This window comes from Aulostomus chinensis, chromosome 6 (assembly GCF_037954235.1).
Source record: "Aulostomus chinensis isolate RoL2024-O1b breed Wild chromosome 6, RoL_Achi_v1.0, whole genome shotgun sequence".
NCBI lineage: Eukaryota > Metazoa > Chordata > Actinopteri > Syngnathiformes > Aulostomidae > Aulostomus > Aulostomus chinensis.
In genome coordinates this window covers 4,539,126-4,564,854 of record NC_141325.1, presented here as the reverse complement: position 1 = coordinate 4,564,854, position 25,729 = coordinate 4,539,126, and the positions used below count along the sequence as shown (strand labels likewise).

Here is a 25,729-nt window from a genome sequence, read left to right as displayed (position 1 = left end):
TGCATGCATGTGTGGGGGGTGCAGGGGAGGCAGTTTTGTTTATATGGAGCAGCAGGCTGTGGGGAGGTCTGCACCAACAACTTGTAGGTGAGGTACACTGGGGAGGGAGGAAAATAAGCAGGGGAATTTGCTGTCAGATGGTCAGCGCTGCTTTTGCTTTTGGTCCTCATAAATGTGCACGCTTCTGTGTTTTTGTGTCATTAAAGGCGATGTCAGCAATTCTGGAGAAACAACAACCAAACGTGAATTTTCAGAAGCTCCGCCTCCCAAAGTCACAGATAAGACATTGGGCTTGTTGATCGTTGTTCATGCACAGCTGGGAAGCTGATGTGGGAGAACTTATGGAACATGTCATGGTTTGTGGTGAATGACAAGAAATGTACGACTGTAGTGTTTGAAAGTGTCGCCGATGTAATGTCAACCACCTGGCTAGCAAGAAATAAGACCTGCCATGACTGGAGCTGACAGGAACCGCTGGAAACACTGACCTCCTGAGCTTCATTGCATTTTATTGATCAGGTTGTTTTGAAGCCACTTCTGGATTCTGACAGCAGAAACACAGCAGATGTGCAGTGTTTGTTTGTTTGTTTTGGTTTTGAATGTGATCTTTGCCAGGAAGTGAAACCTTTTCCAAAATGTTCCCATTCCCAGCTGCAGGGGAAATATTTCCCAAAGTCCTCTACCAACTGAAACATTCAACTTCCTATGTACTCCCTCCCTCTATACAGTTGCCGCTAGCACTACCAGCGGCTTGGGTAGCACTGCTAACGTTCGTATTAGCTCTTAAGCTCTCTCAGACATGGCACTAGAAACCCTGGAACAGATGTTGTCGGCCTTCACTGTCCACTGATAGCCTCTGCTGCTCCCATGGGTGTGGAGCGGTGTTGCTTGAAGCATTTATCCATATATTTGTGCAAGCTAGCTCGTACTGGATGCAAAAGAGTCTTAATTTGCGCGGGGGGGTGTGGAATGAGATGGAGCAGGGTCAATTTATATGTTCTGTTAGTGCACAGCCCTGACAAAACTGCTTGCATCCCAGTTTGGGAATCATGAGCTTAGTAACCAGGATGTTGAATGTGCAAATATGTATACTTCACCAAATGTTCCTTTAACTCCCACTCTCCTGTCAGGGATGCATGGAGCAACGCTGCATTTTGCAAGTTCTAAAATTACAAGATGGACAATAACATGGTGGAGTTGCACATTATGTTATTTTCTTGGTACAATGGTGTTTCTTTGTAGGAGAGCACTCAGGCACCGATGTGCAAGTGAAAGAATGTGATGTCTGTCATAACAGGCAAAGCATTTGTAACGCAAACTTAGCCTGGATATATGGATGATGTTATTTCAGTTGAGGCGGTGGTGCAGTGGTTAGCACTGTCGCCTCACACCAGGAAGGTCTTTCTGTGTGGAGTCTGCATGTTCTCCCTGTGCCTGCGTGGGTTCTCTCCGGTACTCCAGCTTCCTCCACAGTCCAAAGACATCAAGAGGGGACCAGGTTAATCCAGACTCTAAATTGACCGCAGGCGTGGCTGTGAGAGCCAATGGTTGTCTGTCTATATGTGTTGGCCCTGCGATGGATTTGCGACCCGTCCAGGGTGAACCCCGCACCTCGCCTGAAGGCTGCTGGGATAGGCTCCAGCCCCCCCCCCCCACAACCCTTAACAGGAAAAGAAGTAGACAATGGATGCATGGTTATTTCTGTTTAGCATTATCAGGTGTAGTGCTGCTCCTCGTAGGTGGTGACATGGGAGAGTAGACAAGAAAAACTGTCTGCTGCTCATTGCGTGTCTTTGTCCGAGCGGCTTTGTTTGTTTCACATCTTCAGAGGAAGTGCAGTTGTTGTTCTTTTTTAATCTCAAAAACCTCACAAAAGAGACGAGCAGACCTCAAGGAGTATTGACTGAATTACCTAAAAAGAAGGTTGAATTAGACTGACCGTCTCTTTAAAAAAAATAAACTTCCCGTTCAATCTGTTTATAATCAAATCAAATCAGAGTTTTGTTCTTCAGAGCTTCTCTCCCCTCAAGAGGGAACTCTGGGAAATGAGAGCCAGATGTGGTGATGTCAGCACGTGTCTGTGAGATCCGGGGGAAGCTTGGTGGGAAATTTGAACAGGGCCTACTCGTAAAACAGCTGACGCAGCATCCAGGCCTGACTGTAATCACTCAGAGTCATATATGACGCCTCCGCCACAAAACTAGTAAACTCCTGCAGTCACTAAATGAAGGGAAAACTCACGCACGTCATTGGCTGTTAACTTTTTGTTGGCAGGCAGCTGGACAGGCGTGTTTTCCTGGTAAATTCTGAACCGACAGTGAAACAAGCACCCACACGCACGCCATGATAACATATGGACGCAAATATTCCACCACCCACAACCGCCACCTTCTCTCATCTGAAGTTACGCATCATCAGCCACATCACTCAACGTCACCATGGCAACAGTCGGGCCTGTCCCCCGTGTTTCTTGTGGCTCGCTGTGATCCCTCACCAGACCCGCTTGATTAAAAGTCTCGGCTCAGCGTGTTGATGTCACCAGGGAGTTGCTGTCTCTCTCATTCAAGGGAAACATTGAAGAAGAAAAAATGAAAACTGGGATACGTGTGTAACTGCTTTGATAATTCATAAGTGGTGGAACTCTTGGGGGTGCTTGAACTCTTATATCAAAGAGTCACACAGACATTACAGTTGCTGGTGGATTTTTCTTTCACATCACTTGTATTCCAGTGCTGTACTGTAAATGTTTGGCACTGCTCAGAAGGTTTAATGGGTGCTGCAGCTGATTCACTTCCGATCAGCCGTGCGATTCGTTCCAGGGTTTACAGAGGCTGAGGAGTTACAGGCACAATTCAGTGCTCAATAAGTGCACATGAGCCCTGACAGCAGCTCACAGGCTCTGACACACCAAGAATCGCTAATCCCGGTGACGTCCTCAGATTACTACTTTAGTGGCTTATCGTTTGACAGCACACAGAGCCGTTCAGACAAGAGTTGCCATTCATCTTTTCAGGTCTAAATGATTGTTTTATTTTCCTTTTAATTGTGTGTGTATATGAGTTCTTCAACTACAACTGCTTCAATTCTGGCTGAAGAACAGAATTTTGGAGGCTTAAAACTTCAGAAAGAACTGTCAGGGAAAAAAAGGGTGCGCAACATGATCCACTTCTTTATATCATACAGCAAGGAAATTACCAGTTCTTCCACAAGGGGGCAGTACTGTCACACTTGTGTGTGCTGTAAAACAGAGTTGAGAGGGAGAAACATGCCTCAGAGGTTCCTAACTGGCCTAAATTAATATTTTTGAATATGATTTGATTCTTCAAATAAACCTGTTCGCATTTACTGCCCACGATGTCCCTTGTTCTGTCCCTTAGTTGGTAGAATTTCCCCTCAGTGACAATTTTTCCATCCTTTTTATCTTCATATCTGGAAAAATTTGACTTGAGTAGAACTGCTCGGCAGCATGATTTGGACACTCCACCCAATAAGAGACACGTAAGACGAGTTCAAAAGATTAACATTTTTAATAAAATCCATGTCAAACATCAAAATACTGAAATGGCAAAAACAAAAAAAAAATGTTTTCTACTTTTCTTTTTTTTTAATTTTTGTACAAATCACAGTGGTTCAAAAATATTACAAATTTTCTGTTTCAAAACATTTTTGCAACAGCAGCAAACATTCTGATTGTTGGATGTTTGTCGTATTTTTTTTTTTTGAAAGCCCTTAATAGTTTGTGAATGTGGTGTGCTCTTTCTTTCACCTTTTTTTTTTCATAATAAAACACAATAACATGAGCAGTAAATGTTAATAAAACTCAGATGAGTCGATGGAAACAAAAGTGCACAACAATACTAGTCAGTATACACGATCCACTTAAAAATTACAGTATAGACCAGATGTTAATAACACCATGTTTGTCTATAGAAACACACTCTGTCCTTGGATACAATCATGTATATGACAGCTTGGTAAATACAGTGTCAGTCAGCAGTTATAAGGTTAGTGATCCTTTCCAGCTGGGACGACTTACTTTAAATGTACAACACTGTACTTTACCTTGATAACAACTATCTTAATTAAAGCATAATATATAATATCTGCCTTTAATCCACTCAAGTTGTTCACAGATGCTGTTCCCCAACTTTGAATACATTGACTTTATGTTGCAATGTAATAAAATTGCAGCTAAATAGTGGAAGAAACCAAGTATAATACTGGATTTGGCGTAAGAGAGAAAGTGATTAGGACAGAGTGGAAAAGTAAGTAAGATATTTCACCTCTCATCAAGAAAACTGGTAAATATAAAGACTTATCACAAAAGTTGGCTACATGATAGAAAGTGCAGGCACCAGAAAGAGTGCGAAAAATCTAAAACTGCTGGTACGCTGGGTTTCTTGGTCGTTTCATAATTTATCGTTTGCGTAAAGCTTCGTATCCTATGTGATCACAGCAAGTTATCATTACGCCTTCTGATCGCCGCTAACAGTTTTAAGTATTAAAGAAGCTCATTCACACAAGCGCTAAGATGCTGCACATTGAAAAAAAGCTGTCTACCTTTGTTTCTGTGCTTGTGTGTGTGTGTGTGTGTGTGTGTGTGTGTGTGTGTGTGTGTGTGTGTGTGTTTCTTGGCTTAATCAAATTGAGCTCAGGAGGCTGCAGGTGCAGAGCTGTCAGCCTCTGTGCTGAGCTAAAAGTGTGAGATTTCACTGAAGGCACATGAAAGGAGACACCACAGACACACAGCGAGGTGTTCTCTCAGTCACCGGGGCCGACCGGAACGCTAAGAAGGAAAGAAAACTCCTACAGCAAAATAACCAGGCAGAAGGTAACGGGGAAAAGGATGTGATGAAATAGAACAACACAAACTACATCAGTGGTTCAACTGCAGCCTTTAGAGGCCTGTGTGGGGCAAAAAGTGGTAGCCCCCTCCTCTCTACGTTAAGCTTTCGCTCCCCTTTCTGGCTCAAGTTCTCGTCACCCAAACAACAAATGGGAACTGAGTTTGTCTTCTGCATTTTGCAGGCAGGTTGCAGTCCAGATTCAAAAGAATTTTAATAGATTATTCAGTTTCTTTAAAATTCCCACCGGCACCAGAGGCATTACATTGGGGCAAGAAACTGCTTTATGTACAGAAGTCAATGTTCGACCCATAGATGTCGAATATCTACAAAAAAAAAGACCCTTAACACGTCGTAATCGTAAGACGAAATCACTTCATAGAAGGCGTCTCTGTAAGAAAGCAATCTTCAAGACAATATCATCTTATTTTAGCAAATTTGAAAGGTTTTTTTTTTTTTTTGTTATACAATTTCGCTCACCACATTGGTGGATTATTTTTGTGATTACAAATGAAAAACACCCTGTTGAGTTTATCTTTGCTAGTAATGAGTCAAATAATTTTCTTAAAAAAAGATTATACGATCTTAAAAATAACCTCCTTTATCTAAATAGAGTTTTTATAGAGATTAAAAAGAGTACTGATGCTACGTGACCATGTGTTGAGCTAATATACGAAAACTAATCTGTCATGAGTCAAAAAAAGCGCTACTGTGGGGTTCAGTGCCGTCATAACCGAAGAAGAATCTGAACAGCGGATGCACCAAGGAAAATTTGGAAAGACGGGAAAATATTGTGCTACAATCATCAGGTTGAGGAACACATGAGAAAATATTCATAATAAGCACTGAGTCATAGACAAATAAAGGAGAAGAAAGTGCATTCCTAAACAAAGTGTCGTCATAACGACAACGTTAGGCTGTCATGCAAATAAACCTCATTACAAAAGTGGTTGCACCCGTCTGGCACACACGCCAGCCAGTGGTCATTATAGGGCTTAATCCTGTTGCTTTTAATCACAACCTCTTGATCAACTGCGGAGGGTCGAGTCCAACCGCGGCGCGGATATTTCCACATCCGCCTAATTTAGACTCAACTAATCTAAGGCCATGTGACTACACCAGCCTTCTGGAGTTGAATTCAAGGCCATATGTCTGCGAGAATGAGGCCTGAAAGGGCTCCACAAGCCAGCTTCAGGTTGGGTCAAACACCCCCCTTGAGAGGACAGAAGAGCTCTGAGTGCATGAAGCAAAACCACCATCACAGCTGGAGCATCATCGCGGCCATTTTTTGTCAACACTGCCTCAACGGCAACCGCTGCAGATCCCGTCTGCAGGTTTAAACATCCCCAACTACACTTTGATTAAGTTTGTCCAACTCTAAGGCACAAGGACTTTAGAAGAGGCTTAATGTGTCATACCAACCATTAATACAACAAGTCTAGTAGCCATCTGTTTCAATGGGGAGCTCACTAAACTACTTCAAACCGAGTAACTCTAAATCGACTGGATGCAGTGCTGACTGACACTTGTTAACTTTTACTCCACTTTCACTCTTTTCACAGAGGAATCTGCTCAATTCTCACATGGATCTCGTGAGATTCTTCTCTGAATTCTATTTCAGTAGCTGACAATGACTTTAGCACACCTCCCAAGGAGAGCTACAGAACACACCACGTGTCTCGCGCAATCTATCTCCTGCAGTTGCCTGGGCAAAGCTGAGGGCCGCAAACCCACAAATAGAACGGCGCGCTAATAGAAAACCCTTCACCACAAAACTCTCGTTTTCACATTAATTCCTAAAGCGCAAAGAAATTAGCACCCTTACTGAGAAAATCTTGCTCTGACATGCCTGTATACAGGAGTTAACGCAACACGATTGCAAATTCAATCTGGTTATCAAGGAAAACAAAACAGATATCGATTACAAAAGCAGGAAAAAAACACAAAAGTTCCAACCACTGTATGTAAAATCAGAAATCTACACGGAGTAAAATCAGTGACCTTTTACAGACTGCTCGCATATAGAGAAGAAAACCCAACGTTGAAATCTTTCTGCACATTCAGTGCAGGTAAACACTTGACAACTTAGACATTGTGAACAGAGAATAGTGTGCATGTATGTGTGTGTGTGTGTGTGTGTGTGTGTGTGTGTTTGCGCGTGTGTTCGTGTGGACACTGTCTTATTGTGTTCAGCACCATTTTCAACTCCAGCGAGAGGAATGGAAGGCAACATCCAGCAGTGACACTTTTCTCCTGACACCACAGAGTGAAAACGCCACCACAAGGAGGGATCGTCATGTTCTACCCCCTCCTTCTCTTTTCTCCTTCATCCCCTCATTCGAATAAGGAGGCCGGGAAGCAGAAACGAAGAAAGTGAGGAAGAAAGAGATAAAAAAAAGAGTCACAGCTTTGGTATTCAGAGTGAGGTGAATATAAATGCACTGATAACACTTTGCATGTGCTTTTGCTTTCTTTCAACACTCTGCAAGGATTTAAATGATCTTAATAATTCTGAAGAAATCACAGGCGTCAAACCTCCTCTTGTGTGTAGTGCTGGGGCCCTGAGCAGTGCTGCCCCCTGTGGTGTAGGGGTGTAAAGGCAGGCTGGCTGAGGTGCTTCCATGCTACCTAGCGGTCATGGATTTGCAAGGGTTTTTCTTAACTACTGAATCCATCTTTCCTCCACGGTCGAGGTATCAAGTAAGGCTAGCCCTCCTTACCATTACCATCATTGCTAATGAGTGGTCACTTTGAATCTCTCTCAAGTGCAGTTTGGTGAATCCAACTTTAGTTTTTTTTTGCGTGTGTTGTGTTCAGGAGGAGGGAACGGCAGGTGCAGGAGTGTATGACGCACACAGAGGACCACTGGAAGTGAATAGCTGTGATCAAGTCTCCTCACGGGAGCGTCCTGGCCATACACCCTAACTAGAGCTCCATCTTTGTGGTTTGTAATGACAATCGTCAAGCTCATCAACACTTCCTGGGAGAAGTGTGCACCATTTCCCCTGATTAGAGCATCCTAGAAGGTGTGAATAAATTCTAGTTACATTGTGTCAGTTCCTGGGACTCCAGTGCTGGTTTTAGACTGGTGGATCTTGTGCAAGCTAACAGTCTGTGAAGACGTGAAGGCAGAGGTAAGTTCCCCGACAGGAGCTGTGAGTGGTCAATCTTTAAAAGTCGTTAAGGTCAATATGAAAAATGAAGACTGAGAGAGATAGAGAGCCCTTGCTCCCAGTCCAATCACTCAAAGGCTCGGACGCTGTGAGTGCTGGTGGAGGGACGGAGCTCTTGTGGAGGGAACAGAGGGACTGCACTGCAACACCGCAGGCCCACGCAGATCAGGGTGTCTGGGAAGCACTCTGCTCGGAAGCTTCACTCAGTCATAAGAACCATACACTCACACATCCACAAGTCCACACTTGTCACACGGGCATATCAAAATGCACTCAGAAAGTCACCCACAGCTATAAAGAGGCACATACATTCCCCAGAAACATGCCGACATTCAGGCTTAGCAACACTGAGAGCCAGTTCTCCAACGTGGGGTCAAAGCTGACCTCCTTTCTAATCGTTACAGGGGTGTTAGTGATCCTGGGCGAGATAGCCCAGGTCAGGACGAAGAAATCAGTGGACGAAAACGCTTAGGAGACATGTGGCGAGGAGGATGAGTGTCTCCAGAAACACCAACCCCGTTTGGTGTATAGCTTGCGCAAGATCTCCTCCTCATGCTCGCGTTCCTTCTGAGAACGCAAGTAGCGATCCTCCTCCTTGAGGAACCACACGGGAGGCCAGCGCTGCTTCTCAAAGTGTCTCTGGTTCTCTGCAGAGAGGGACACAAGGATGTGTGAGAGACACGCGGTCAGAAAGCGGATGGGCTGACTTGTATTTCTCTATCAGTGAACACTGGGATTGGAATGAGACATCAGTAGACTATTTCACTCATTAAACAGACTGGATGGCTGTAATTCTAGCAACAGCAATATAAGTATATATATAAGTGTTCCTTTGAGGTGGCATTGCAACTGTGTCTTGTAGGATTTGGATAAAGGTGGGAAACATGCAGACAGAGCCACTGAGACAGGTGACGAGTATCTACCTGGAGACATGGCCTTCATGTCTTTGGGAAACTTGCGACAGATGCTGTTATAATTAGTGCAGATGTGATGAAGACACCAAGCTGATAGTTGCTTGGCATTGTGGAACTGCAGGAGGAAAACAGGAGAAGGAAATTAGAATTTAACACAGCTGAGAAAGAAGGCCATCCCTTTATCTTGAATTATTGATGTTTTTCCAGGGACAGACCTGTGCCAGCTCCAGGTATGCCAATACCTGTCCATCAATGTCAACTCCTTTCACGGCCAACCGCAGAAGCTCGTCAACAGCGTGCTGCTCTGGAGATGCAAACGATGAAACATAAAAATATCAATATTGACTGTTTGTATGCATCACTGACATGAACCTGCATCTTCATCAGTATATCAGTCACACACACTTGGACATTCTTCCTGCCTGTATTTCTAACATTTCACGGCACATTAAGATTTTTTTATTTAGGCATCATTGTTTCCATGGCTCCTTCATGTCCTTACTGTAACTTTATACATTTTCAATATGTTCTAATCCTGTTTGGTCAGCATCTCTAACTTCCTGTGGAAGCCATATTACATTATTGGTTTTTAAACAATCTTGAATATCTCTTGTAGTGTTACTTTATTGTTTCACCAGCGAGCAGGGAGGCATGGTTGAAGGAGGGTTGGAGGATGAGCATGTGACATAGGACCATCGGGCACAGTGACATTTCAGTTTAGCCACAAAAACCATCAAAACAGAAACAATATTTTTAATGTTTTTACCTGTGAAGGCGACGAGTCGTGGCAAACAAAGACGATTGGCCAGAACAATCAGATCTATGGACTCCAGACCAGGGGAAGGCGTGAGCAGGCCGCAGTACAGGAACTCCAGCACACCGCGCATACAGGCTGTACTGGTGTTAGGAATGGATACCTGGAAAATGACACAAAAAAAAACATAAACATGAAGAGCTGATGGTTAATTTCAGCAAACACTGCAAGTGTGGATCCATTCCTGAGAACCTAATATGCTGACTAATATGTTAAGTGTTCGGTTCAGAAATGGGTGGGATACAGCAAGGACGGGGATATTAAGGGGGACAATGCAGTGGGTATTTGAAGCTAAAGGGCAGAGGACATCCTGTTCAGGTCACTTTGATCTCAGCCCAGATGAAAGCACTGTCTGAGGGCCAGTGATGTGAGTAATGTAGGTAAGATCCAAAAGACATACAAGACCCCTCGGTGTGATGGGGCGGGAATGTGCTACAAGCTCAGCTCCGATGATTCACACAGTTCCCAAACAGTGACATACAGATGTACGGTGAGTTACACCGTAAACATGAAGCTCATATGATAAAAACGAAAAAATAAACCCAACAAGGGAGGATTAGAGATACACAGTTAGACATGTATACATCACGTTAGAGCAAATGTTGCATGTGCAATGACCTCTAGGTGTCACCATACATCAACCAGACCGTCACCAAACCAGAGACACCACTTTCAAGTGGAGCTCAACATTTCACTTTGTTGAATAAATGAATGCATTCCAATGAGCGAAATCTTTTTTTATCTGCCTGGTTTTGATTAGTCAGATCGCCATCGATTGTGAGTGAGGAAGGAAAGCTGATGACCTGACCCCTCCAGGAGCCCTCCCAGTGTACCCACTGAGGCACGCTTCAACCGTCACTTCTAGAACCAATTAGGAGAATGTCAGCTTGGCAAGACCTCTCGTTATGACGAAAAAGTCACAACACTGAGACAAGGGTGGTCTCTGAGCTTAAAACCCCAGCTGAGACCAGGGAGCATTAATGAGTGGACACAGTCCCAGCAACGGGACACTTTAGGATTTTGCCCTGCTACCGTCCTGACAGGTGCTCACTCAGCCTGCAGTTCAGTCCAGGTTTTGCTTATCTGGCTGATTAAAATTCAACTGAAAATATGAAATGCAGCGCAGCGCAGGAGGAACAGCTGCAGCGATGCGAGGGTGTGACTGAGATGTCACTCCCCAGGGAGGTCCTCAAACCTCACCTCAAGGGAACGAAGGAGCATTGAAACATGAGAGTAAAACACAACACAAGAAGCCAGTGAGGACTTCAACCAACCATCACATTTGAAAATCAGTTTTTATATTCCTGTTGAAAACAAAACCCCAGACACACACCTCAAAAATAATCCAGGTGTGTATTATGACACATTTTCCATCCGACAGCACACCTGCCTTGATAGTCTGACCTCTTTTAAACCATGGTTTTTGATTACACTTGAAGAGTTTTTCATTTTGAATGAAATGTGTACAGCTATGATTGTTGTTAAAAGGAGGAACAGCGCTATCACTAATCATACTACTGCACTGATAATATATCAGTTTGAAACACAGATCCATCTCATTCCTGCACACAAATTCAATAGCCATTTTATCACACAACAGCATGAACAGTGAAATGTGTGAGCCTAAAAATACAGAGAAAGAAGTGTGACATGAGCATGAAAATAGCACAGCGCTGGCTGATCACATGCTGCACTCACAGTTGGAGTTACAGCTTCTTTGAATTTTCATACAATGTATTCATGGTAATGACGCTCCGCTCAAAGCTGAAATATAACTGTGATACCGATCTACCAAGAGTTGATGCACAAAAATACTCAGTGTTCCCTCAGCAGTACTCGATGCTGTCCTGTTCACAGACATGTTTTTAAAATGTGTATCTTAAATGTGTATCTGTCTCTAGTCCTATATTTATGTTAGCCCAGCTTTGCTTAAGTTCCTCCCCCTCTGCTCATTATCTGCTGTTTATGTGGTGAATATTAATTTACAAGCTTTCCCAAATGTTTGGAAATTCATAACGCGTGTGCAAATTCGTATCCCACTGTCCGTAAATATCAGCTATCACGATGCTGCAAAAATAACTGCATATATGATATCAGCAAAACACGTTACGCATTACACAAGCACCTCAGGAACTTTCATAGCCAGCAGAAAATCTGTTGCTCGAGTTTTAACGAGTGACATCAAATTTCATGCTTAGTACTGCAAAGGGTGAAAACTCTCAGTCATGAACATAAACACGAACAACTTCATTGTAAAGTCACTCTTAAAGGCTTTTTCTCCAGTCCTTCTTAATGGTCAAATGCTGTAAACAAATCCACGATAGTGAGAGACACGAACCACAGACACCTGCAGCTAACGCTGTGCTCCCTCTCTGACACTGGGATCCCTTTTTGCTATGGTTTTTTTTTCTTCTCAGCAACTCGCATTGTTTGTTCTAAAATCAAATTCAGGGCAACAATGTGGTCAAAAAAACAGAAATCGATTTCTTTCTCAGGTCTAAGGCAAAGCCCTGTTTCTAAACTGGATCTTCAACATACCCATTTCAACACGTAACCTGATCCTGACCTTGAACGTAACGATACTCCAGAGGATTTGGTTCAGCAACACAGTATGCAGAGTGTCAAGTGTAAGACTGTCAGAGAACTTCCTGTCTGATCAGACTGAGTCAGGTCAGGCAATCACAAGCTGAGCAAAAGTGAGAAAGCCCAACTAAAGTAACTTGACCTGCCACTTGGGGAACACGGGCCTCAAAAATAGGACTCTTCTGTGCTAATCTGAGGCATTGATATGGCTTAGTGTAACATCCTTGTCTGCTATCAATACACCCTTCACACAAAGTTGCAGTGTTTCTAACTCAAGCTAGTGTATATTCAGCTTTCTGTACTCGGGGTAAAATCTGGAGATCATTTTATAACGTGCACTTACATTCTAATGTGTCTTTTACTGCAGTTAAGGAGGCAACAGTTTCTGTTCTGCCTGTTTTTCTCTTGGGATTTCAAAAAAACTATGAGGCTGATTTCACAAAAACTTGCTGGAGGGGTGAAGAACGGATCAAGGAAGAATCACTAAAGTTCTAGGGCAGATCTGTCGAACATGGCAAAAAGAAAATGCAATTTTTTTTACATTGATTCTGGCTGAGGTCACCTTAGCGCAAGTATGAGCTCTCCAAGTTGTCACATGTTGGTGTAGAACTGGGCTGCCAACACAGTTTGACTTGGGTTTACTGTTTTAAACACCCTAAATGGATTAAGGTGAAGTTCCGGGACACAGAAACTAAATCTGTCTTGAGCACTTAAATGTAACTCAAGCTTGTTCTAGTTTATTCAAACTCACCTCCTCAATGTAGCTTTCCATGAAAGAGCCACGGAACATGGCGGCCATCCAGTCGCAACTGGAGATGAGCAAAGGCTTGTGAGCCGGGAGGCAGCCGTCGTCCAGCCGGAACACCACATCTAAAACCAGGGTGGGAAAACAGCGTTCATCTCGAGGAATGCCACAGAAGCCCAAGCTACAGAGGGGGAAAGACAGACAAGGCAGACATCCAGACACACGCAGAGGCAGAAAGGACAGACAGACACACACAGAGACATAGACACAGGTAGACAGACAAAGAGATAAATTGACAGAGGGACAAAACAGGTTTTGACACAGAGTAAGGGAAGGAGAGTAGATGTAAAGTACAGGAAATGGACTCAATCCTGTGTTGGACTCTGGACTTGTCCTTTGGTAGATTATGTGTTGACACCCTATTGTAGTGCAGTTATTTTGTTTGGGATGCATCTGAAATCTTAATACAATCAAGAGATAGATTTAAAATAATGAAGAGGACAAGAGAGAAAGTTTAGGAAGGAGTGGACAGTGTTTGTTGAGAGACAGCAGATGTCTGGCATTGGCTGCAAATGCTGTGAGAACATGCATACACAACAGCTCAGGGGGACAGACAACACCACACAAATGCAAGACCCAGAAAGCACACGAGGATGAAGACAAGAAAACCAAGCAAGCTGAAGCGGCACACAGTCATCAAGTCTCTTGATGACTTTTAAAAGGACTTGAGAATAAAGATTAAGCACAACAGAGAAAATGCATATTCTCTAAGAAAGATACAATGGCAAATATACAATATGGCCAAATGTACACAAGTGTACATTTACTGAAAGAGAATGCTGAGAATTAGCAAATACTTCACTTTCACTCCCTCTCTCTCGCTTGCTCTCTCTCGATCACACACACACACACACACACACACACACACACACACACACACACACACACACACACACACACACATTTACTAGTGCACATATGGAAAACATCTGCAATGTAACCAATGCAGCTGACAGGCTCTGAAGGGTTGGCACAGAGGTTTACCAGCAAAGGTCCCTTTACTGAGGCACTCCTTGATGCGATTGGCTCTGCGGACGTGGAAAGCCTTGGTTATCTCCTGGTTCATGAAGCTCTCTCTGTTCAGAACATTCGCCACCATCATCCGCAGGTCGAACACCTCCAGAAGCTCTGCGATGGTGGCCACCTGCATCAGGTCCCCCCGGCCCTCGTCCAGACTGCCTGTGTACAGGTACTGAAGCACAGCCTAGAACAAGAGCGAAGCAGGAGGTCAGCTCTAATCAACTTTGTAGTCTGTTCTATTGATCTCTTAAAAAAAAAAAAAATCGGCTAATGAATATATTCTTTAATAATTTTGCTGTTTTGAAATTCATCACCTTAAATGGTTCTTCCTGTATGAGCGCATCCATGGCTACCACAGTCATTAGTCGAGGTCGTCCTGTCACGGGATCATCCACGTGCTCCAGACAAACACTCAGGAATCCCCTCCCCCATCCTGAAAGTGCACGACCGGTCCCGAACGCTCCCACAGAGTACTGTGCTCGAGATGGGAGCGCGTTATCGCTCTGTGAAGTCCTCAAAGAGCCTTGCAGGAGTAGATGGGGTCGATTTAGGCCGCGCACTGCTCCATCCACCCCGTCTTTATCAATGTCCAGGCTTTTGGTGCGCCCAGCTTGCTCCTTGGCTCCTCTCCTGCTCTGCTCATCCTCTTCCACGCTCTCCAAGTTTTCCTTGCTCTCATGGTCTTCCCCCCGCGAGCCCATACAGGACCCGCCAAGATCAAGGGTGAAGAGATCATAAAATTTGGAACAGGAAGTAGCCAGATACACTTTATGTGCAAAGACCCGAGTACCGCCACCCTGCAGGAGGAAAAGAACATCTGCACACAGTGGCTGACAGAAAAGGGAATCAGGTCCCTCGCCGTCTGTGGGAGGGGGGTCTGGTATACCCACTATGGGGCGTGGAGGGCGAGGCGGCAGGAAGGGCGCTTGAAGCAGAGGCCTCTGAACCTTTTTGAGGTGAGATTTCCAGAACTGCAGGTGACGTCGGGAGATGAGCGCAGCTCGGATGGCATTATCAAAAACATCTTTAACTCCAAACTGGGCTACAATGCTGGTCTCATAGTAGGGAATCCCAAGCTCCTTTGCAACCTCGTGGCCTCTCTCTGGAGGGAGGATATCTGTTGGTTTGATGGGTCTGGGGGTTGGGAAAGATGATGACTTATGATGGTGTATTAATACTGAAGTACATACAAGCAAGGATTATCTTAATAATGATCTGCGCAGTTCTTAACATCGATTAGTATCAGAATGTGTCTGCTAATGCCAGATGTACAAGGCCTCTCACTTGGCTAGGGGTCGACGTGCACGATTAACTGCATCCAGGTCAGCGTAGCGCAGATCCAGCTGGCAGCCAACCAGGATGATGGGTGTCCGGGGACAGAAGTGCTTGATCTCCGGGAACCACATGGTGCGGACGTGGCGCAGAGAATTGGGATTAGCCAGAGAGAAGCAAAGCACCACTACATCAGACCTAGAGAGAAAGATAGGGGGAGGAAAAAAGTCTTCATTACATGTACAAAAAGCTCAGCGGAGATCAAGATAACAGGAAAAACACGACAGAGAAAAGCTGATGTGTTGTGTCATGAGCAAGAGAAACGACATGTGACCTTTGATGGAGTAAAGAGGACAGAAAAGAGAGAAGGAAAAGAGGGGGTCACCTCTGAGTCACTGAAGATCTTGTCAGTTTATATTAAAACATCAGTAACATGTGCATGGAAGAGGATTGTTCAGTTGCCGAAAGGCATTGTGGGAGCATGACAGCGCCATCAAGAAAGCCATGAGGTGGGGTCACTAGATGCATGTGTGTAAGTTTATGCCTCTGGGCTGGTGATCTGTATGGCCCATCTCTCTCTCTCTCTCTCTCTCTCTCTCTCTCTCTCTCTCTCTTTCGTAATTTCTCAAATCCTCTGAGGCTACACCACCAAAAGACGACTAAAAATAGATCCAAATACACACACGTTCATTTCTTCAACCCGATGTGTCTGAGCAAGCAGACGGCAGCACTTACAGTTGATCTCTGCTGCTGCTGATGGCATGTGTGTGCATGAGTGTGTTTCTAGGTAATGTCTGCTAGACCTCTATTTCAGTGAGGCTGTTCATTAAGTACGCCACAACAACGCTGACACAGCAAGAATCTATTACTCCGAGATTATTTATGCCTTTAAAACAACAACAACAACAACAACACATGGCTTTTTGACCCCGGGAGCCCAGGGCAAACAGCAACATTAGCTTATCACTTTCGTACGCTACATTAATCACTCTTGCTAGCCTGAAGATAATGAAATATTATTTTCTTCACATTTTTTAAACATGCATTACTCAGCGGCATCCTGAACTGGAAACCAGCTGTTCTCACTCTCCCCTGGCAACCCACAATAAAACTGGCCTATTCAACAAGCAGACAAATCTCTGCAAACCTTATCTTGTACTTAACCTGTAAATCTGATTCGTCTTCGTGGCAATCAAAGAAATAATCCAGCTGAAGGAAGTAATTCCATCTTTAGTGTCTGATTTTACAGCAGGAGGTTTTTTTTGTCATGTTATCTTTGAGGATAATGCACCAGAGTGACAGGATGAATTAACTTTTTTTTTTTTTTTTTTACAGTGTACACAAAAGGTCTCACATTTATTTTCACTAATACAATCTCACTTAAGCTCCCTCCCTCTCTCTCTGTCTCTCTCTCTTTCTCTCTCTCTCTCTCTCTCTCCAATCTGAATATACACTATGAAACTATTACATCATCACTTAAACCCACACTCACACACGCACACGCACAGGAATTCCCATTAGCACTTTGTCAAAGGATCATTAGCATGGCTTAATCAGTTTGAGGTCATGTTATGTGTACGTGCCATTGCTCTTGTGGGTGATTACACAAAAGAAAAAAAACCCACCTTGGTCCTCCTGCCGTGGTTTAGGCCAGTATACCTCCATGTTATCAAAGCACTGTTGTCTATAAACTTTACAGCAGCCTCAGTGAGAACCTCACCAGAAGTTTTGTTGTGCAACACCGTGTCAATAGAATGACAATATTTATTTGGGCCCGGGTCAGACCTCACCTTTGTGATCCAGTTCAGGCTGCTGGATGATCAATTTAGGTCATCAAAGTAGCAACAAACCTAATTTAGGTCACTGTAAAACATCTGGGATAGAGCTGATAACATGGAGAGTTGGTGTTTTACACAAAATGACACTGCGTTTTCTTCCCCTGATCATCATAATTCAAAGTAAATGTATGCTCTCCAGTGCCACCTAATGGACACTGGAAGTGATACTGTATTTGCAACACAGCGCATGCAGTAAGTAGCCTGCTTCTTCGCGCAAAATCAACATATTAGGCTCCAGCACTCTGGGGCTGCTCCCAACTGAATGATGCAGCTGAAAAGTCTTCTGTGTTATCAATAATAATTTACCTCCAACACTAATGTTTAATAAATGACCCTGCCACTGTGTTCATGTGGTGGATTCAGACTACAAAGGTCACCTGTTGCCAGATTATGAAAGAGCAGACACACACACACACACACACACACACACACACACACACACACACACACACACACATATACATATATATGTATATGCAGTATTAAATCGGTCACACTGTAAAATAACACGGCTCTAAAGCTGCTTACAAGAACAATACTCACAACTGAAATATGGACATGCTTTACTTATTTTGCGAAACCTTTTTTCTTTCTTGATTTCTGCTGACTGCAAAAATTAAGTTGAGGCTGGCTAAGGTTAAGTTTGGCTTAGCCTATTTTCAGACTGAGATTGTTTTTCCCAACCACAAAGTTCCACTCCTAACAACATGTGACAGTCTGGGTATTGCCTGAAAGTGTGATGTTTTCAGTTTTGATATCAACAAACAGCTGCTGAGGGGAGGAAGGTGTCAGGATGCAGTGTGAAGGAGCAGCAAGGGCATGGAGGAGGCTAATGATGGGAGCTGAGATAATAAGGGATGGGGGGGGGGTTGAGGTGAGGAGATGGAGGGCAGGTAGGGCATGAACCGAATTGGGGGGCTGATGATGCCTGGAGCTGCAGATGCCAGGGAAATAGAAAACAGCTGAGTTTGCACTACATCCTTATCAGCTGACTGCAGGCTGACAAAGCATACAGGACGTTCGGACAGAGACAAGCGCACACACAAACACACACACACACACACACACACACCAACAAATGTAAACAGAAGCAGATCGCTGCACAAATGTACACTCGCCAAAGAGTGGCAGAGCATAAGAGAGGGCAGGAAAATTTGAGCCACAAACCGATAAATGCGCAAGCACCCAGGCTGTCATGCAGACACTCTTGCAAGAAAGGTGACAGGGTGACATGTTACATCCACCCACCGTTGAGAAAACTCACAGACTGCACAGTGTTGTGTTTACATGCATGCGTGTGTTACGTCCTGCTGTCTGGCTCATTAAGATGGAGGATATGATGGAGAACGTACAGTAGATGGTTGAGGAGAAGCATCATCATCATAGATTTTTATTTTTAAAATAGCTTGCTGTTTTTTAACATTTCTTGATATAAAAAACTAAATCAGAATGTAAAAAAATAATTTATTTTGTGAAATGTTACATTTGTTTTTGATGATTTCGCACCAGTAATAAGTACTTTTGCATTCCATGCCAATAAAGCAGCTTTGATCTGGGCATGGGAAGTAAGAGGATAGAGCGATGATCCAATCATGGTTGGTGGAGGAAGGATGTAACAGCCGGAGGCCAGAGGTCAGCTAGAAAACATGGCGGCCCGATTACACAAAAAACAACTTTGGGGGGTACATTTATGTGGGTTTGACTGTTATATTTCACTTGAAGTTACAAGCCAAAACCAGTCAGGGTCTGGTGATATTAGCTCAAGGAGATCATGTTTAAGCCAGACAATTCAAGCTCTTGGCTGCACAGATTGTGAACTTGTGTTCAGCCAGCAATTCTGTTTTTTAGGTCAATGACCAGGTTCCGGCTGCTAGACTGTCTGAGTGTGTGTGTGTGTGTGTGTGTGTGTGTGTGTGTGTGTGTGTGTGTGTATGTGTATGTGTGTGTGTGTGTGTGTGTTAGGGTTAGGGTTAGGGTGTGTGTGTGTGTGCTGCCTCACCTGCCGTAGGCAAATCGTCTGTCTTTGTGATGATCTCCGAATGTGTCCCAAAGCCTCAAGGACACACTCACCTCATCCACGACATCACGAGATCTCTCTAACACCTTCAACACACAAACATATCAAACAAAGCCTCCATTAAAATGTTGATCTTTTCAGAGTAACTTACATAACTGTGATGCTACCAAATGAAATGATTTTTAAATTTTTCACCTATCAAACACAATAAATAGATATTTGCCTACAGTGCGTGTGTGTGTGTGTGTGTGTGTGTGTGTGTGTGTGTGTGTGTGTGTGTGTGTGTGTGTGTGTGTGTGTGTGTGTGTGTGTTTGTGCCCACCTCCTGGCATACACGGTACTGGTCGATGGCCCAAACGGTTGGCACGTGGGTGGCAAGCAGCTGATACTGTGTGAGGGTGGCATTGCAGGCCCGGGCACATATTAGCCTGGTCTTGCCTACTGCATTATCCCCTACCACCACACATTTAATGGTTTCCACATTGGGCCGCTCATAGTCTGTGTCTATATCCATGGAGAGGGCCCTAGAGAGAAGGTGAGAGGGAGAGCAAGAGAGAGCAAGAGAGAGAGAGAGAGAGATAAGTGGGTCAATTCAATATTCATGGTAAGTTTAAATTGCATTGGTAAGTCATCCCACGAGGAATGACAGTGCATTCTGACAATGGAGGCTTCTGGCATCTCGTACAGAAGGCTGTAACTCTGGCTCAGTCCAGGCAAAGGAAGCTTTGTTAAGACTCTAAGCCCCCGTAGCGGTACTGACCAGTGTACAGCGGCTTCTGCCAAACTCCTCTACACAACACATGGACCGCAGGCTGAGGAATAGAAGCACTGCAGAGCTATTTCTGTAACAGTACAGAGAGAGAGAAGGACCGAGAGACAAAAAAGGGAGACGTCCCCTGAGCTCAATGTCCTTTCCTGTCCTGGTGTGTCTTCCCCTGGACCTGTTCCCCCTTTGAAGGCAATGATAGCATCTTTGCTTCAGAACATAATAAAGCGTCTATCTTGGCAGCGGAAATTATAGGCAATCGAATTTTTAGGTCATTCAATGGCCCAAAGGGAGCTGATCTTATGGGGTCAAAGATATTTCCAGGAAGTTTGCACAGATTGAGGCTTAGAGTGAGTTGGACCACCTGTCATCTTTGCATAAAAAAGGAGGCAGTTAAAGCAATACTTCACCCAAAAATGCGTATTTTGCCTTTCAAGTACTCACAAATAGGAGTCTTGAGCCCATACAGATGTTTTTTGGCCTTCTGCATCACTTCGCCGCAATTCCAGAATGCAGAAAAAGCCAGCCAGGTTTATTTGGTCTGATGCTAATAGCAAACCTCGTGTCCAAAAATATTCTTTGACAAACTCTCACGCATCATCCAAAATATTCCGCATCTTCTTTATCCAACTGTAGCTCAGGAAGCTAAAAACAACCCATCACACTTCTGATTCTGGCATTGCCCGTCCGCACTCCTTTACAGTGGCAGCGGACAGGAAGTGAGATAGTTTGTTTTTATCTCACAGCTCTACTGACTTCCTCTTTTAAAAACACTGTGTAAAGCTTATCAAAATCCTCTTGCTATAAACTGCTTACAGACATTTCTAGCATGTCAAAACACACGTTAATAAGAATCTGCTCAATTGCATAACCGCACGGTTGGACCTGTAGTCACCTAATCAGCTAATCCTTAAAATGCTTTCAAAGAGCCACTCCAAGGCCTCATAAATAGAGCATCTGAAACATTCATAAAGGCCTCCGCTTGGTATTCCATTGACGTGAATGCCTTCATTCCGGCACCGGCGGACACAATCAGCTTTAGATGACATCTATTCACTGGACACACGAGCCATGTGTGTGCCCGACTATTCAGCCATGACCTGCTCTCCAACCTGCTTGTAATACTGCCGCTTCTATAAATAACTTCCCTAGAAACCTTCCCCACAGACCTCAGGCGATGTGAGGATGAAGATCGCCTTCATCTGCTGGAGGAGGGAGCCCCGTTTATACCTTTAAGTCTATCAGACCTGAAGAAGAGTCTGCGTCCTTTATCACCCCTTCAGAAAAGATGGGGCTGAGTGTCAGGGCCGTTATAAATAACCTACAAGCTGCCTGGCTGTGACGCCTTTCGAGACACGTACTCCAGGTAGAGAGATAAATGAAGCAATAAAAAGTTATCACAACCTTGTAATTATCAACAGCTATGTGCTGAAGCGTCATGCCAAATGTAGCAGTCTTCTTAGTGCTGGATTAATGGACTGGTAAATGGACTGCAATAATATGATTATATAGCCGCCTTAACAGTACTCAAAGTGCTCTACAATACTCCCTCTCATTCACACTCTCATTCACACACCAATATTAGGAAAACGGGGATAAAGAGCTATGTGTGAAATATGACATGTTACATAAGTGGTTCCACAAAAGAATATTAGCAGAAAACGACAAAAAAAGCAAAAAAAAAAAAGAAAAACGACACAGGCTTTGACAGACGGAGGCAGCGAGGATGCATGGTATTGTTAATTCCCAGCGTTTCCCATGCAACAGCAGATAAGTGAAGGGGATTTCAAGAGAGACAAGGCAGAGAGGGGATTATTAGAGTCTTACAGAGAAAGAGATGGACGGCATTAGGATCGGCCGTGGGATCAAAAGGGTACCACCAACAATAACCCAGGCTCTTTGGGGTAACAAATTACTTCTTCTGTTGCGGATGTTTTACTGACCACAATGTGGTTCTAGAGAGAGAGAGACAGTCCCTCTACTACCGCCCCACCACGGGAGTCCGAGTGTATGTGAGCGTGCATGCATATGTGTGCATGTTGTAATGAGCTTAGGGCCCACCAGTGACGTAACCATGAGCAGGCACTGGTGGTGGTGGTGTGTGTGGACAGTTTCTGGAGGGGATCAAGTGTGCCGCCCGGCTCCAGAGATCATCCCTCTACGTCGAACTCCGAGTGAGCATCTGGTTTTTGCGTGTTTACCCACACATCACTGAACCCGACAGATAACGCACCTGCTCTCTGGCTCATATTTAAACTTTATGAGCTTTCACAGACATCTTTTTTTCTTTCTTATTGTTTGATCAGGAGATTGGGAGAAGACTGTGACAGCATGAGCGGTGCATCTGAGAGGAGCAGAAAGAGAAGCCGCCGAGCTCAGGTTTCATTTTAAGCCAATGACCTATCGTGACCCGCACAGACGTCTAGACTTCATCTGCAGGCCAGTCTCATCTTGCCAGTAAGGCAGGAAAGTGTAGGAATGTGTGCATGAAGTGTGAGATTCTGCTCCAAGAATCAGTGCGGATGCAGAGTTTATCTGACTGTTGGAGTGATCTAGCAATGAATGCCAGCAAGACAACGGAGATGGCATGTTTACGTTAGAGTGTGTGTGTGTGTGTGTGTGTGTGTGTGTGTCTGCTTGTCGATCTGTATGACTTTCGTTTCAGTGGCCCTTGCTTTTCCCTAGCTTAATCTGGTTTGACTCCCCACACACACATTCAATAGCTTGCCCTTTATATCAGCAGCCATCTATCTGACCTCACACTTTTCTGGATGACAATCAAGGAGTAGCATTAGGCAGAAAGCCCTCCCACACACACACACAACACCCCCCCCCCCCCCCACCCCCCGTCTCCCTCTCCCTGTTATGCAATGCCTTCCGCGATCCACTGGAAGCAACCGCTCATCCTCAAAACCCTCCACAGCCCCCACCTCCAGCTTTTTTTTTTGGTCCTTTTTTTTCTCAAGGGGAAAGTTCATCCCAACACCATGGCTGCCCACCCTGCACCCACGCTGCTTTGCCAAAAAAACACTGACCCCAATAACATTCATTCAGCAGAGCTACGAGTCCTACTACCAGGCTTGACCTCAAAGGACGGCTGAAGACTGCATGTGAAATCATGAAAGCAAACTATTTTTGGTGAAAAAGTTGTCAATGTAAACTCAAATGTGTGTGTGTGTGTGTGTGTGTGTGTGTGTGTGTGTATGCGAGTGTGTGTATGTGTGTGATGTAGGTGTTGGAGACAGTGACTGCCACGGGCGCAGCTGGCACAGACTGGTTACATAACCTGGTCTGTAGCCTCTGCTTGGCTCCCTGGATGTTTGGCAGTAGACCGAAAAGTCACACAGACACACAAATACAGACACACACACACACACACACACACACACACACACACACACACATGCCGACACGTTCACTAACTGGTGATGGTGTGTGTGGGGGGTGTTATAGTACAGATGTATGAATCTAAACTAATGAATGGGGGGGTGTCATCTCTCAATGCAACAGTGCTTTGTAGAGACAGACAGAATCTTGACGCCCTCATTCCCTTCACCCCCCATTCTCCTCCTCCTCCTCCTCCTCCTCCCGTCTATATTTTCCACCGACTCCTTCTCCTCATCTCTGTTGCCATCGTAGCTTCCACTCCAGTACAGATTGTTTATCTACACAGGATTTCATCTGACTCTATTTTTTTTTTTTTGTTCCAACTACTTTTGTCCCATGAACTGAAAGAAGGGCTACCAATTGTTCTGATTTGATGTAGAACCTGAGTGATACGGGATTTATGGGATCGGAGGCTTTTGTTTTTTTCTATTGATGAGAGAAACTCAAAATATGTGCACTTTATTTCTACAGTGATCATTCAAGTCTTGTTCAAATACTTGAGACAAAGATGAGGACTGGATAAATAACAGTCTAAACGATTAATAACTTTTATTGTCCACAATGACATCACTGCAGCTCGACCTATTCGCATCCGTTAATATTAATCCGCCAACACCGATACGTCTGAGACAGGCTAATATCAGCTGATTACGTTATCTGGCTGTAATTTTACAATTGCTTTAACTCCTTTGAGCACAAAGGTTCTTGCTAAATTCTTACCTTCTAAAACAAAGTGCACTGTTTAGTCGTGGAGCGCAGAGCTCGCCTGTTCAATTACACTGATAATTCAAAATGCAGCGCTAATGAGGCCTCAGTCAGTGACCCAAATATCACTGCAGCTTTGTTGATGAGATGTCTGGAAGATTCCAGGCCACGCATCTCCTTTGGGAATGCAACAACTCAACATACTTTTTCTTACCAACCACTATTGTCCGTGTTGTAAGATAGCGTGTTCAGCACACGCAACACACAATTTCAAGCCCTATTACCTGCGTGTACCTTCCACCACAGCCTGATCCAGGGGTCAGAACATTCACAGCGGCCGTGCCATGCTGGCTGATTCTTCCATGTGGGTCTGCCACTGCTGCACTGTGCTATCTCAAAGCTGTTGACACAGTAAAAGCCTCACTGGGACAATAGGTGGTTCTGTTCTAGATCCATCTAGGCTGTACATAAAAACTGAGTCAGGAGGAGAAAAAGAGGGAGCAAACCTAAAAACACCAAATATGACTGACCAAGTCACAAGTCTGGCTCCATTCTGTCAGGAACTGAGCGCATTGAGACGAATGAAAAAGACTGAATGGCACAAAATTAACAGTCAAAGGGGCCAAACGCAGGCATTTTTAGATCGATAAATAGATCTAATTCTATTTACGAATCTTTATGAATTTTTATATATGCATATATAAGTGTATATATAGTTATTATATCCATTAACATTATTTACTTCATGTTTCTCTTCTTTTTTTCCCCTTCTACAGCCTCCAAGCATTAGCGTTTCACACAACTGTGTTTCTACAACCGGTGTGACAATAAAACATCTTGAAGCCTTGAATTATTCATATGGACTCATTAATAAACAAATGTGACGAGCTGATGATTACAGCAATTAGAAAAAATGTCATATTTCATTCTTTTATTCATGGCGCGACATTCATTGTAATTTAGCCCCGTCTTTGGATGTGAAAACACTCACATATCCTCCCCATCATCTCAGCTGCGTGATGAGCATTCTACTCCAGACCACGCCGGCGCCGTCTTCAACTCCTCATCCTGGCATGTACTGTTCTGCATGCACTAGATGGCTTGCAGTGTGATTACATCGTTATTTCTTATCAATATATTCGTGTGTTTTCTACCTTTATGCTCCAAACTCGCGTGACACCTGGAAAAAGGGTTCCTGTATTTTGCCACACTGCCATGACAGCACAGGCTTTCTGTTCTCGTCTCTCCTCTTCTATCAGGCTTGTGGTTCAGGTGAGTCTGAGACTTCCACCTCTGCTACTCACCACACTTGAACACCAGAGGAAACGGTCGCCAGTCCAAACGCTGAGACTGAGATGTGACGTGCGGCTAGATTACCTGCAAGCCCCTTGGTGACGTCATAGCCACAGCTATCAGCATTACCTGGGTGTTGAGCGTGAGTGTATGTGCATGAGTGCATGTGCGGTCATACAAACCGCAAATCATGACCCGCGTGCTACCGTCCTGGTGAATACTGTGGTGTGAGATCCTACTTATTATCAATGGAGCTACCCCCCCCCTCCCCCTCCCCCCTTTCCATTCACAACCACCT

General features: G+C 44.3%; 1 protein-coding gene across 7 annotated transcripts in view; it reads right to left on the bottom strand.

Moving 5' to 3' along the window:
* Positions 1-4,560: 4,560 nt before the first annotated feature.
* Positions 4,561-25,729, bottom strand: part of rhobtb4 (Rho related BTB domain containing 4) — a 40,150-nt gene continuing 18,981 nt past the window's right edge. For 6 of the 7 annotated variants that reach the window (XM_086205932.1, XM_086205934.1, XM_086205935.1 and 3 more), the window contains 10 exons: positions 19,603-19,804; positions 19,263-19,366; positions 15,438-15,623; positions 14,468-15,287; positions 14,118-14,337; positions 13,080-13,198; positions 9,698-9,848; positions 9,147-9,235; positions 8,941-9,046; positions 4,561-8,664 (listed from right to left, as the gene is read on the bottom strand). In XM_086205932.1, the coding sequence (XP_086062058.1) occupies positions 8,486-8,664; positions 8,941-9,046; positions 9,147-9,235; positions 9,698-9,848; positions 13,080-13,198; positions 14,118-14,337; positions 14,468-15,287; positions 15,438-15,623; positions 19,263-19,366; positions 19,603-19,794 (2,166 nt within the window). In that variant the 5' untranslated portion in view covers positions 19,795-19,804 and the 3' untranslated portion in view covers positions 4,561-8,485. Of the gene's footprint in view, positions 8,665-8,940; positions 9,047-9,146; positions 9,236-9,697; positions 9,849-13,079; positions 13,199-14,117; positions 14,338-14,467; positions 15,288-15,437; positions 15,624-19,262; positions 19,367-19,602; positions 19,805-20,490; positions 20,776-25,729 lie in introns of those variants that run through there. The other variant, XM_086205937.1, reaches the window with a different exon arrangement.